Source organism: Mastomys coucha, unplaced genomic scaffold (genome assembly GCF_008632895.1).
Source record: "Mastomys coucha isolate ucsf_1 unplaced genomic scaffold, UCSF_Mcou_1 pScaffold17, whole genome shotgun sequence".
In the NCBI taxonomy this organism is placed as follows: Eukaryota; Metazoa; Chordata; class Mammalia; order Rodentia; family Muridae; genus Mastomys; species Mastomys coucha.
In genome coordinates this window covers 5712797-5726571 of record NW_022196899.1, presented here as the reverse complement: position 1 = coordinate 5726571, position 13775 = coordinate 5712797, and the positions used below count along the sequence as shown (strand labels likewise).

At 47.0% G+C, this 13775-nt stretch overlaps 1 protein-coding gene across 2 annotated transcripts; it reads right to left on the bottom strand.

Annotated features, from left to right (window-relative positions):
- Nucleotides 1-3213: 3213 nt before the first annotated feature.
- Fabp5 (fatty acid binding protein 5) lies at nucleotides 3214-7401 on the bottom strand. 2 transcript variants are annotated; one of them, XM_031376336.1, is made up of 4 exons: nucleotides 7035-7188; nucleotides 4463-4635; nucleotides 4033-4134; nucleotides 3214-3500 (listed from the first exon to the last, which is right to left on the bottom strand). In XM_031376336.1, exons 1-4 carry the CDS (start codon nucleotides 7111-7113, stop codon nucleotides 3447-3449), a joined length of 408 nt encoding a protein of 135 aa, XP_031232196.1. In that variant the 5' UTR covers nucleotides 7114-7188; the 3' UTR covers nucleotides 3214-3446. The 2 variants fall into 2 exon arrangements, with proteins under 2 accessions (XP_031232196.1, XP_031232197.1); XM_031376337.1 differs by lacking the exon at nucleotides 4463-4635 and having other exon boundaries at nucleotides 3460-3500; nucleotides 7035-7401.
- Nucleotides 7402-13775: the final 6374 nt, after the last annotated feature.

Sequence of the window (13775 nt, the reverse complement as noted above, 5' to 3'; positions counted from 1 at the left end):
TTGATGGGTGCATGTTACCATGCAAAGGTCGAAGCTGAACGTCAGGTATCTTCTACCATTCTCCACCTCAATGTGTTTAGACACAGTCTATCACTGAGCCAGAAGACCGCTGCTTTGGATAGAGAGGCATTCACCCATCTCTGATCCTGGTGTTAGAATTACAGGTATGTTCAGCCATGACTGGCTATTGCATAGTGCTGGGAATTCCAACCCAGGTCCTTATACCTTATCAGAGCACACAGTCTTACACACTGGGCCATCTCTTCAGGCCATCGAATTGGTTCTTACTGATGACCTGGGCTGGGCTCATAGTGATACAGGTCTGTTACAGCCGGTGAACATCTGAATTGTAACCTGTGACTGTGAAATGGTGACTAGAAGGACAAAGACAAGCAGAAAGAGAAGTAAAGAGATGCAGATAGGGTCTGACCCACGGTAGAGTATATGGAAACACTGAGAAGTAATTGAAGTTTAGTTATATGTTGAAGGTGAAACAAAAAGGTTATTAGATAGGCAATTTTAAAGGCAAAAATAAAGAGAACCTCAAAGAGTTTTACCCAGGGAACTCTAAAGGTTGCATTCCTATGGATTTGACGGAGAACACTACAAGAAAAATGAATTTGGAATAAATATAAATTTGACTTTGGAAATACATCAGGCTAGTACCCTGTGCTGTCCAAATCAGAACCACTAGCTATATGCAGGCATTTACATTTGCATTTCAGTTATTAAGGTTAAAATGATCAGTTCCACTGTGCTTACTTTTCAAGTATGTGGTATCCACCTGCCATCATGGCCAGAAAAGACATTAGAGAGCATTTTTGCCATCGCCACTATAGGAAATTCTATTCAGAAGTATAGGTGGGGCTTTAAGCCTTTATTATCATTATCCCATTATTATCATTATTCCAGACCCTGTGCTTTAATGTGTTTTAATGTTTAAGAATGTTCCATGAGTCGGGCAGGACAGTGTTTCCTCCTTTGATAGAGAATGTATGGTTCGCATGAGTTACGTCACAAATATGTCACAAGGTAGTTAAGGGGTAAACAAAAGAGCTGGACTCCAGGACTATCTGCCCAAAGCCTTACCCACCACACAGTAATAGAGAAAATGCTAGATCAGTGTGGAATGGCACATTGTTTATACAATCACTGTCAATGAAGGATTGAAGGTAGCAAGGAAATCAGATCTGATGGACCTGGGGTAGAAGCACATCTCCCAAGACAGTCCACATGTTCCGAGACTAAACCTAGTGCAGTGAGCATTAGGCATTTAAGAGGACAGAAAGCCATCAGTGAGCCTTTGGTTTTCAGATTCCAGAACTGAAACAGAACAGAGGTACCCTGAAGCTGACATATGTTTATCTCTGTGATCTTCAGCTTGGTATATGGAGCCTTAGAAGGCTTCTAGAAACATAATGGAGTGCTTGGGACACATTGGTGCCTTGGGCATTCTGGAGCTACGCCCTTGAACTGCTAAGAATCCTACGATGCCTGCCACAGTCTAAAACAAAATTCCTCAACCCAAGCACCAACTGTTCCACCACATATGAAATGTGGGCCTGGGGTGACACTACAGTTGCGGACATCAGTATGGCTGCTAAACCGGGGGTTGGGGGGCAGTCTGTGTGACATGGGTCTACTCCTCACCATTCTGACTTGTAGTTGCTTTACAAAGCTTGGGAACATGTCTGGGGCTCTGCACTGTCTTCAACCCTGAAAACCAATTCATATACCTCGGTTCAACTGCTTCTGAGAATCACAAACACTTCGAGTACTTAGCCCAGTGTTTGGGTCAGGGAGACCGTCAAATGTTCAGTTATCCGAAAACAGGGAAATGGAAGGATGCAGGCACAGAGATCCAAAAAATGGACGATGCATCAGACAAAGTGTTGTCCAATCAAAAACAAATCCCCATGCTGTGGATGCGTGGTAGCACACTGCAATCCAATGTTCAGAACGAGGCAGGGTTGCAGGTCGGTTCCCGGGTGATTTTCTACCTCCTCTGTTTCAAAAAAAAAAAAAAAAACCACTGAGATGGTCTACTTTTCATTGCAATGTTCTGGAACTCCATTACGTACAGCTCAACTGAGTTGCCACATTTCCAGAGCCTGCTAGGCACCTACGGCTCATGGGCCCACGCTGGCCAGCATGGGGCTAAGGTGACCAAGAAATCACTTGCACTGCCAACTAGCTCCGAGGAATTCTCTTTTGGAGATAAGGATCCTGTTAGGTAGCCCAGGCTAACCTGAAGCTCACGGTCCAGCTGCTTGAGCAACTGGAAATACAGGACTGACTAGCTTTAGGTAATTTCTGAAATGCCAGCACATGGGAGGTGGTCACAGAAAAATCCGAGTTCGCTAAGAGACTTTAACCTCGGGTCGCTGTACACGCCAGGAAGAGGCCGTGCTGAGAATGACCAAATACATTAAAGTGCACATAGCAAACTGAGTTTTGTAACCCAGCTCTACTTCCTGTGTCCTTGAATAAGTTAGCTAGTCAAACACCCTTTGCCATATTTGCGGAATGCAGATAACAGAGTCAGCCCCTCTGATGCTCTTCTGGGGAATGTGTACACAAAGATCTGCACCTATTTCTCAAACGCCGATTGTGGGTATCTGTGTTTGAGACCGAGAAACGCGAGAGAGCATTTCGCTGAAACTCAACTCTTTACTTAAACGCGAGAGAGCATTTCGCTGAAACTCAACTCTTTACTTAGTAGCACATCGCATACTTCCGGATGGAAACGCACACAGAAAGACCCGAGAGCTGTGGGGCTTTGATAACTTGTGATGAGGAACACATCACATTCCAAAGCTGGGATAGTCTTCGCACTTGTCCAGGGTTCAGATGTTCTCGACAGATCTCAGCACACATGGCAGGTCCTCCATTCTCTAGAGGAGAGCTCCACTAGGGTTTACAGATGTTATAGCCACGTCACTTATAAGCTTGGATCCTCCTTTATACTGTGAAACTTATGTAGCTACCACTCAATAGGAATAGTCTCAAATTCCTGAATTGACAAAGTTCAAATGATATAGGGCAAGCTTAAATGACTGGGCCTGTATCCACTGCAGAAGAAGCTGGCCACGACTACAGGTTGCTAGGCTCTATCAGCCATAACGGACCCTGAAGAACACCAGGGAGTTTTTCAATTTCTAAGTGTTCTAATGTGTCACCAACTTCCAGTTCCTCGAAGAACCCACACACATATATCATGAATTAGCACAAACACTATTTATTCACTAACCAAAGGAATGATCCTGGATAAACCAAGTTTGACAAGGGTTTTGTGGGAAATGTTTGTGATAAAGAGAACTTAACAGTCATGAAAAAAAAAAAAAAAAACCAAAGAAGTGAGGCCGTATGGTTATTTATGACCTGCTCACTGAATTGAGCGTCTTCACTCTGGCAGCTAACTCCTGTCCAGGATGAAGATGGAGCTCTCACTGCACCTTCTCATAGACCCGCGTGCAGGTGGCATTGTTCATGACACACTCCTAGGAGAAGAAAGAGACAGACTCAGGCCGACTGTATACACTTCATAGCACGTTAGGGGCAGAATCCTATAAAAAGCCTGAAAGGGACCTGGCTAACAGAAAGAATACTTTTCAGGATTCCCGGACTCTAGAAGACCTGGACCTGCCTGTTTCGTTTATATGTATATTTGCGATCCTACAGACTCAAGCACTGGACAGGATCTCTAAATTACTTATGCATTTTTGGCAAATATTTCTTACTTAAATAAATGGGGGGTTGGGGGGGGGGAATCTCTGTACCAGGAGAGGGCTGCTCGGTGGCCTGCCAGCTGTCACGGCCGTGCCTCGGTGCAGCAAGACACTGTTCCAGCCACATCCTGAGAATCCCATCCCTTCTCTGTCCCCACAAGGGCTGCCTCAGTAACGAGGGCTCTTGTTTTTCTAACTTGTTCCTTTGAGTATTTTCCTCCCGAGACTCCCCTTCTCTTGTTAAAAACCCAATGACCAAAGATGGTTCTGACGACTTGTGGCTGCCAAGTGTTGCTAAACTCACCACAACCAACTTGCCATCCTTGAGTTTCCTGGTTATCGTACTTTCCTTCCCGTCCCACTTCTGGTGCTGGACCAGGGCGCCATCTGTGAAGGTGCAGACCGTCTGCAAAAGAAACCGCAGGCTAGTTCATAATCTTCCCAAGTGCAGGAACCCCCCCCACGTCCCACACCCACCCCAGCAGGTCTTCACCTCTCCCCCTCTGCACTTCATCCACCATATTGGTTTGGTTCACAACACAACTATGCGCATCTAGAGACTCATAAGACGTCTTCGTTTCTTAGTCCTGGGACTTTGACTAATTCATCAAAATTCAACTCCAGAAAGTAATTTTTTTCCCCCTCAGCCCCAGGCCATAAGTACAGACATTGTTAATGCAACATAATCTGTGAATCTAGAAGCTTCTGTCCCTTCGCAGTATGTGGTAGCTGACCTCGGTTTTCCTGCCGTCCGCCGTCGTTTCATCAAACTTCTCTCCCAGGACACAAGAGAACACCGTGGTCTTCACTGTGCTCTCGGTTTTGACGGTGAGGTTGTTGCCATCACAAGTGATGATGCAGTCGGGTTTGGCCATGGCCGCCATCTTCCGAAGAGCCAGTCCTACCCCTGTGGGATGGGAAATGACATCATTTGCGCAATGGAAGCAAGGCTTCGTTCATAATCATTTCACCTGCCAGCCTCTTCTCACTCACCCACCGACCTGCTCACATTACACATGAAGCCTCTCAGGCAGCCCGAGCTGGGGGCAGGCAAGGGTGATGTCTCCGCTGGATAGAAGATGGGAGCCAGGCTTCAGCCAGGAGTGACAGCACTGGAGGCAAATATCGTGCTAACAACATGACTCTAAATCTCAGCTACTAGCCACTGAGCTATTGGTCCTCAGAAAGTCAGGCAAGACTTTACTCCTTAACCTTAACTAACGCAGCTGACAGGTCTGGCACGGTGACACATACATGTAATTCCAGCATTCAAGACAGGGAGGTAAGAGGATCAAGGGTTCAAGGTCAACCTAAGCTGCATAGAGACCATGTTCCCAAAACAACAATGTAAGTATAAAAACAGCTGGCAGATGTTTTTGAGTAAGCTTTCAATCCAAATAGCACAGTATTTTAAGTGAGTTAACATGGCTCTGATGTTAATACGTAGGGGGAAAATACACCCTGGGAAAGAACAAACATATTAAAGCTGTGTGACAATGTAATTTTCCATGGTAAGGCTCTTTCTGTGTGTTAGGAACCTGACTTGCTCTCTGAAAACACTGTACTATTTGAGTATCTGGTTGATTTTTATCTTGTGTAATTTGTTTATTTACAGTAGTTACACAGGTATGAAATTCCACATTACTGAGTTATGCAGTAGTTTATGTACTTGTCCTTGGTGGTGACACTCACAGGGAACCTAGGATATTTTCACAAGAAAGCAGACTCTGATCCAAGCAGGATGCTCGGCCACGAAGTCTTCTGCGATGCTCCTTCCTGCATGGCCCAGTATCTGTGGGGAAGGCCTAGAACCTTCCTCACTCCACAATCTGGAGAGCTAGCCACTCCCTCAGAACCGGCCACTGGCTGCACAAGCACCCAGCTGCTTTCAAACAGTGCTCTCTACTGGTTCTAAGTCACACCTGTGCAACTTCACCTGCGTACATTCGCACACACGCACGTACTCACATGCGCGCACACACACACACACACACACACACACACGTCTGGGGTGAGGACAGCAAATGGAGCTTTCCAAATTCATCCTTATTTAGTCTTCCAGTATGGACACGGGGAAGACACAAGACCCTAATGCATTCACATTCTGACAATAGTGTAACCACAAACATGATTCATCAGGAGCCAGACTTAGCCCCATAGTGTGTTGGATGTTTAAAAGAATGAAGGCTGGTTCTGAACGTCCAGGGATACTGGAAACAGCAGCACCAGAAGCTGCCTCCTACCACCAGCAGTACCTCTGGGATTCCGAGAGAGTCCCTGGTCCGCTAACCCCATCCCACTTCCTAGCATCTGTGACAAAGGTCGATTTTGTTGTCTGTTCTGTGCGTCTACCAACATATTCCCATCTTAAGAGCAGGCAAAAGTGGCAAAACACAACGATGCAGTATTTCCAATAAGGGGGAACTTGAACCTTGTCCACTCTCTGGGTAGGCTTTAAAGAGTAAGTGCCTGCTGCAATGCCACACCCATCTTGTAGCAGTTGCAACCACAGGCCAGCACCAGCAGTTTCTGATTATAGTTTTCCAGCCAAGTCCGAGTCTCCTAGCTCCTCACCCTCCAGAACCAAGAGAAAGAACCAGAACAGAATGGACGACAGGACGACAACCATGCACAATGGGTGTCTCCGCGCTTCGCCCACATGCCACCAGCTGTCGCCCCCGTGCTGCGCCGCGGGTGCCACGTCTAGCCAGCGGCCAGGAGAGAGGACCTCAAGTGCTGCGGAGAAAAGGGATCTAAGCAGCATCATTCATAGCCTCTAAGGAGCTTCCGCAGAAACCACGCCCTACCACACGGTGTCCTCTCAGAGACGGGGGGGGGGGGGGGGGGGGGGGGGGGGGGGGGGGGGAAGAAGGGGACTGGCGCCATCGAGGAACAAAAGATGCCGCAAGGTGGGAAAAAGAGAGTGGAAGGCTGCCAGGCCGGAGGAGGGTGATGGGGTAGGACGGTGGCACCAGGTGAGGATAGGAAGAGAGGTGGGGATAACATTTAGGGGCAACAGAGGGGCTGTTTGTAGGGGGTTCACGGCAGGACGGCTGGCACGCACCTGTGAAGGACCGGGAGCACTGAGGGGCTGCTTCGGGGGGGGGGTGGTGGCAAGAAGCAGAAAAGGAGAGGAGCGGGGTGAGCCACCACGTCCGGAGCCGGCGGCAAATGCGGGTACTCCATCCTAACCGCGTGGAGTAAGGTGCTCCACGCAGCCTTCCCCGGCCGCGTGGCGGAAGGGAACCAAAACACATCCACAAAAGGATGAGGACCCGGGGAGGGGGTTCGGCGATAAAGTCTCACCTAGCTCTTTCATGTACTCCTCAAAGCCGTGGCTTTCCAACAGGCGCCACTTCCCTTCGAGATCCTTAAGGCTGGCCATGGCGGGCGGGAGAGCACAAAGCGGCAGAGACGCGGCGGCGGGGGCGCTGGTCTGCTCCTGGCGCCATCTGCGCTTATATCGTCGTTGGTGTGGGGGTGGCGTCGGGCAGCCAATAGGAGGCGCGCCTCCGTCTGGTACCACCCCCCCTCGCCACGCCCGGACTCGTGCGCCTCGGGCTGTGCCGGGGGTCTGAAGGTGCCACCCTGGCTGAGTCGGACTGGGACGCCGCACGTCTCCCGCGGCTCCTGCAAGCTGCGACTCGCCTAGCTCGCCCTGTGCTCTCCCTTAGTGACAGCTCCGGCAAGGTCCCGCGGGCCCAGGAATCCCCACCACCCACCGCCATCCAAGGACAGCCCGCACGCCGTGGTTCCACTGCCCTGCCGCCTCCCCTTGGTTTTTTGCTAAGTACGCGAGAGGAACTAATTAGTCATCGCTTGGCGCTAGAGGAATTGAAGGGCCGATTACTGAGTTAATTAATAAACTGCAATCTCCTTACCCTCGACAACCAACCCTACATCCTACTGTCTCGTGAAAGAACCTTCTGACCCCACCCTCCGGCCTCCCAGGGCCTCGCCAGAGCCTCTTGGTTGTCTGCCTGTGTCTTGCTAGACAATCCTGGCCGCAGATTCTGCGTGAGATCAGGATGCTCTACAAATTTCATTTCTCCACGTAACTAGCAAGTTTCAGCTTAGGTAACTGCCATTTCTTGAAAAATCTTACTCGCTTCAATTCCCCAATTAGGGATCAAAACTATTACATCAACCATTCTTTGAGGATATCTGGCCCAGCTATGGATTAGTAAATTGCCTAGAATGCATGGACTATAAAAAAAAATGTTATCACTTTGATATGCACTGAAGCCCCACAAAAATCTAAGGCTCCAGGACAGTCAGCTGATTGGAGCTGACAGATAGATGGCACCTCCAGCCACAGAACCTGAGTGTGTGGGGGAGGGGTGGGGGGAGAGGAGAGAAATACAGAGAGACAAAGAGAGCACATTTTATGAGACAGTGAGAAGGGGAATTGAATAAAGGTTATGGAGAGGTCATATAGCCCAGGCTAGCCTCCAGCTAGCTCCTGCTCATTTCCCCAGCTTACCACATACTGACATTACAAGTGTGGCCAACGCCCTTGCTGAAGTTGTCATTTACCCAGTGAAAGTCACGAGTAAAACATCCAGCATTAGTGAGGGCCTACCACACAGTTCCCAAGCCTCACTTTCAGTGTCCTTTTTAATAAGTTACCTGTGACACGCTCCGTGCTTTGTTAGAGGACTCTGGTCTGTATTAGAAAATTTGCCCAACTTCAGGCTAACGTAAATGTCATGAGTCTGTCTTGAGAGCAGCTGAGCCATGATCGATCGTTGACTAGCTTGGATATATATGATAACTCCAACTGAGTTTATAAATTAAGAGGGGCGTGTGTACTTCAGTAATGCTGCTCTGCCAGCTGAGGGAGTGAGCCCAGGGTCGAAAGATTCCTTCAGATCCCCCGCACTCACACAAAAGCTGGTGCAAGTGTCCTCACCTAGAACTGATCGCTGGTGCTCCCTGGTACAGCCAGTCCACCCATTGGCAAGCTTCGGGTTCAGTCAGAGATCCTGTCCTGGCAGACAGCTGGTGTCAACCTCCAGCTCCCCCATACATGTCTACATATGCAGACCTGTGTACACAAGCACGCGCGCGCGCGCGCACACACACACACACACTCATAACAATTTATACTTACAAATTTTTTTGTCTTAAGAACATTTTTTTTTCAAAGCTATCCAAAGGCCAGCAGCTTCTCAGACCAGCTCAAAATATGCCAGACATATGTGATGGTGGCTGTATTTTCATCCACTAAGGTCGCATATTGATGTGTCCCGAGCCCTGACACCCCACTGACTGAAAATGTTGGTTCTCTTCTGTGTGTGTGTGCAATGACTTTTCTCAGACTGTCATTTTCACAGAATCTTACTGCCTGCTCCTACACCTCATTGGAGGTAATACGGGCCCGAAATGAAAAACGTTGCCACCCAGATGGGCTGTTACCATGGAGACAATGTCCGCTTATCGAGAGTTCCTAACTATGCACTACGTGGTCCTTCCTGGCGTTTACATGGCGTAAACTTTAATGCCTGGAAATGACTGAGGAGGTTATCCCAGTTTCTCAGGAGAGGAAACAGAGCTAGGAAAGCCGGTGCTGTGGAGCAGTAGAACCGGAATCCGCACTGAGGAGTTTCTCACGACAGACCTTGTGAAACAGGACCGCACCTGCCTGTCCTTTGTTCATGATGCTTGTAGGGGAGGGAAGAGCAGAGGCCACAGCCACTCTGCCAAGACACTAATGATTGTATCATCCCTCACACAATTAAAATCTTGAGAGGCAGCTAGAATGTGGTAAGAAGCTCCACAGCCTGCATCCCCTTTATTACAAGTTTCTACTCCACATTTTAGGCCGGAACCCCAAGGTTCCCACAGGACCAGTGTGTAAATACACACTGACTTGGCCATGTGGTTGTAAAGGCCTGTAGGCCCACACCTGAGACTCCATTCTCTGCCCCTGAGGAAAGTGCTGCTGCTTCTGGACTGGTAGTCCCAGGCAGGTCAGCTCCCGTGTGTCTAGACTCCCCTTCATCAAGCGCTGTCTCCATGTGTTTTCTACAGGGTTGGGTCCAACGTGGTGATGGTAGCCGCCATTCGGTACCAATGTATTAGTTCTTAGATTCTCATAATAGACCAAGTCACGGGAGTGTCAAAAAGCAGAGAGGCGGTAGTTAAAAATAGTTTGAATGGGTGTTACTTAAAACCTAACTTTTCTCCCTTTTTGCAGTACTGGGGACTTACCTCAGGGTCTCACATACACTAGGTAAGGACTCTGCCGTAGAGCTCTATCCACAGCCCTCTTTTAACGGTTTACATTTTGAGACAGAGTTTCACCAAGTTGCCCAGATTGACCTTCAACTTTCAGACCTCCTGCCTCAAGCTCCGGAGTAGCTGAAATGATAGACTTATGCTGACCTGTGTGTGCGTGTATGTGTGCGTGTGTGTGTGTGTGTGTGTGTGTGTGCGTGTGCATGTGTGTGTGTGTGCTTGTTTGTGTGTGTGTGTGTATGTGTGTGCGCGCGTGTGTGCGCACACGCGCGTGCGCATTCCTGTGCATGTTTAGGAATGTGCATACACAGGGATGTGGTAAGCATGGTGGTCACCTTCCTGTGTTCCTCCAGAGCTATCCACATTGTTTGTTTGTTTGCTTGCTTGCTTGCTTGCTTGTTTTGAGACAGAGTTTCTCATCAGGACCTGGCGCTGGATAATTCTGCTGGGCTAGCTAAGCCTGGCAATCTGAAATACCTGTCACTGTCTGACGCCACCGAGGCCACGTTTACCACGGTATCATGAGGGTGACGGTCAACCGCAAACCTCTTGGGTGCTTCACCTGAGCATCTGAGGAGTCAAGTGCGCACACTTGACTTCATCTGAGATTCTTCTTCATCATCGGTTTTCATTTATAAATTCCGTATCAACGGTTGTGGCTTTTAATATTAACAATAAAACATGATAGCGCACTGCAGGAAGTTTAGAAAATGCAGGGACGCCTAAAGGAAATGAGAATTAATCTATAAGCCTACTGTTTCAATAAGTATGCGGAGAAATGTGGCTTTCCCTTCCAGTTCTTTACCATGTGGGTCACCTTCAAGCCTGCAGTTATGTTCAGATTCTCACACGTCCCTGACCACAGAGCTCACCCTTAGCTTACAGGCCATCTCTAGTGTTAGAGGCTTAGTATTTTCTTAGGCACCTTCGATGTCGATCTCTTAGGAGCAGTCAATTCCGTCTGAACAGATGGCTTCAACAATGTGCACACTTCCTTTTGGAATGAGCCCAAGTTAATGGTCCGGTTTGAAGAGACCAACAAGAAATCCGTGTGAAAGGCCTTAGACTCTTGATTCACCTAAACGGGGAACCTAGGTGATTGATTCAGTTCTAAACATGGCGTTCTCTCCTTTGAACCCCATCGCACCTGTGTTACTTCTCCACAACAGCTGCGGGGACTTGTTCAGTGGCCCAGGCAAGCGGGGCTCTCTACGGGCGGGAAGAAATGAAGGCTCAAGCATCCCTTGCAGCTTTTCCTCTAGCCACCTGAGAACAGGTGAGGCCTGCACAAAGGTTCTGAGCTAGCTATCTATGCACGACTCAGACCATAGCTCATAGCCCTGAATGGAGAGGCTCAAAATCACTCTATTGCCACCTAGTGGCGGTAGCGAGCTATTTCTCCCGGGCCTTATTTGATTATTTGAGAACACCTGCTGTGTTCTCATTTGTGGACACAGGTAGGTGGCTTTGGAACACGGAGTGTGATTTCACTTACAGACACCCTAGTGGCTGTTGTGTAAGCAGGTGCACCTCTCACACGTTCCTCATCCTATATAATCATTCCTAAGGGCAGTAAGTATCAGTGGCTTAGCCGTGCAGAAAAAGGAGGGAACACCACGTTGAAGAAATGATAACACAGAATACCCAAAGTAATTCAGGGTTGGACAGTTAAGTATTCTCGAAGTGCCTGGCAAGATAGATTTGGAAAGCAGAAGAACTGAGTATAAAGTGGGATCTGTCTTGCGTGACACTTCTCATGTTTTAGTGTCTAGACGAGCCTACCTTTAGTAACTGCATATTCAGATCCAGTAGGTCCAGAGCAGGGCCTGGGGGTTCTTCGCATCTACTAATTCCTTACTGGTGTTAAGACTACTAACCCAGGAACCATGCTCCAAATACCAAGGTTGCAAAAGATGCCCAAACCCACACATGTGACCTTGCCACCAGAGGCCACTCCCACTTAAGCACATGAAATCTTTTTATATTACACTCTTACCAATGGTTCTGATTAGATCCTTATGTGAGAAGAGTATCTGCTCTCTCCATCTCTGCATTCCACACATAGACACTTGACTGACTGTGGATAAGACATATTGGAGGGAAAATGAGTCTCTAGTCAATTTATAGAGAGTTATTTCTTTTTGCTATTCCCTAAACCACACAGTATAATTCTTGTTTTTACATCTAAACATCATACTTTATGTATAACAACACAGTTTACATTTTAGATAACACTGTAACGGAATGATTTGAAGAAGTTTGAGTAGAAAATGGGGAAAGGGACAATTTCCAGGTTACAAAATCCATCCCCCAAACCAAATGTTTTTTAAAATTGCCTTTTTCTAAGTGGATCAATGGGATACATGTATTCAACAGCTGTTTAGTTATGATTGATTCCTACTGTACACATGATCGATAGAATCGAAAAGCCCAGCTCTGATAACATACGTTGGGTTCTTTTGGAGTATAACAATGGCTCTTACTACTTTAACACTCAGAAAGTTGAAGTATCTACCACAAATAAAGAAAAGAACATGGTGGGGTCCAAACTATAAAGCTGAAGGAGCCTCATGTCTTCCGTGGTTACTCGTGTCCTCTCCATCACCTAACACGGACCTTCTGTCCCCTTCCGAACTTTTATACTATACTTACACTCACTACTGTTTCTATACATTCATGTATACATTATAGGCTAGGAGCTGCATATGAGGAAGAAAATTTGAGGTTATCCTTTTTGAGTTTGGTTCACCTTGAAAAATGTTACACTTTCCAGGTGCATCATTTTCCTGCAGATTTCATGATAATATTATTTGTAACCCTTCACATCGAGTTTACCTTGTCTTGGTACTTAAACTTAGAGAGAGTCTATGGGGGCTTACTGCATGGGTCATATGCGAATACTACCTCATGTATGAGAACTGAGGATCAGCTGATCTGGTGTGTCTGTTTTTCTGTCCGGCTATGTAGCTCATCCTTTGAAGACTCCAGGAGACAAACAGGAAGCAAATCAAATTCACTAAATGTATTGGATTCAATCACTGAACTCTCTCTCATCCGCCAGAGGCAGCTGTTTATCTGTCTGCTTTCCAGAAAGCATGAGCGAAGACTTCAAATGGCCTGTGGAGGTGAAAAGGTTGGAGCCTGCGTTTGTCAAAGCTTAATGCCTCCCTTAAGCTGGGTAGCAAGCCTGGGAACTCTCCTAAAGTCTGGCTTGTTGACTTGCTTCCTTTACCTAGCTTCTAAGCAGGGCTTCCCTAAGAAAAACCACTAGAGTTCCTTCCAACGGGAAATCCTAGGAGGCAGATACATAATAGACCTGCATCTGCATCCTGTCAGTTCTTCTTAGCAGCAGAAATCCTCAGCTGAGACACAGGTTCAGAAATCTGACAGCCGCAGACACACCTAGAACGTAAAACCCCACGACTGTCACTGCATCAAGTCCAAGACCTCTGACCAGCCACCATGCACCAAATGAAGACTCTTGTTTTCATTGTCATAAGGTCCTTCATACTTAAGGAACTTTTAAATATAAACATAAGAACTTCTCTCTTTTTACATAAAGCAGTTGTTTTTAACTTTTATTGCATTGTGATGAGAAAAAATACATGGTTTCAATTTATCTGAATTTGTTAACATTTAAAAACATTTTAAGTAAATAGAATTAAATCACATTCTTGTTTCCCTTTTGTACTCCAACTCCTCCCAGAGACCCCCCTTCAATACCTACAAAATCTTTTTGGTCATATTCCTTAAAATTTATAAAATATTATAACATTAAAAATGAGTATTATAAAACTTGTTTGATAT

Bases quoted from the DNA above. Each gene is read 5' to 3' on its own strand.
- Fabp5 (XM_031376336.1), bottom strand. From the start codon at position 7,113: ATGGCCAGCCTTAAGGATCTCGAAGGGAAGTGGCGCCTGTTGGAAAGC. The intron at 4,135-4,462 runs GTCAGCTACCAC...TTTCTTTTGCAG, and splicing joins CGGACGGCAGGAAAACCGAG to ACGGTCTGCACCTTCACAGA. The intron at 3,501-4,032 runs GTGAGTTTAGCA...TTCTTCTCCTAG, and splicing joins AGGATGGCAAGTTGGTTGTG to GAGTGTGTCATGAACAATGC.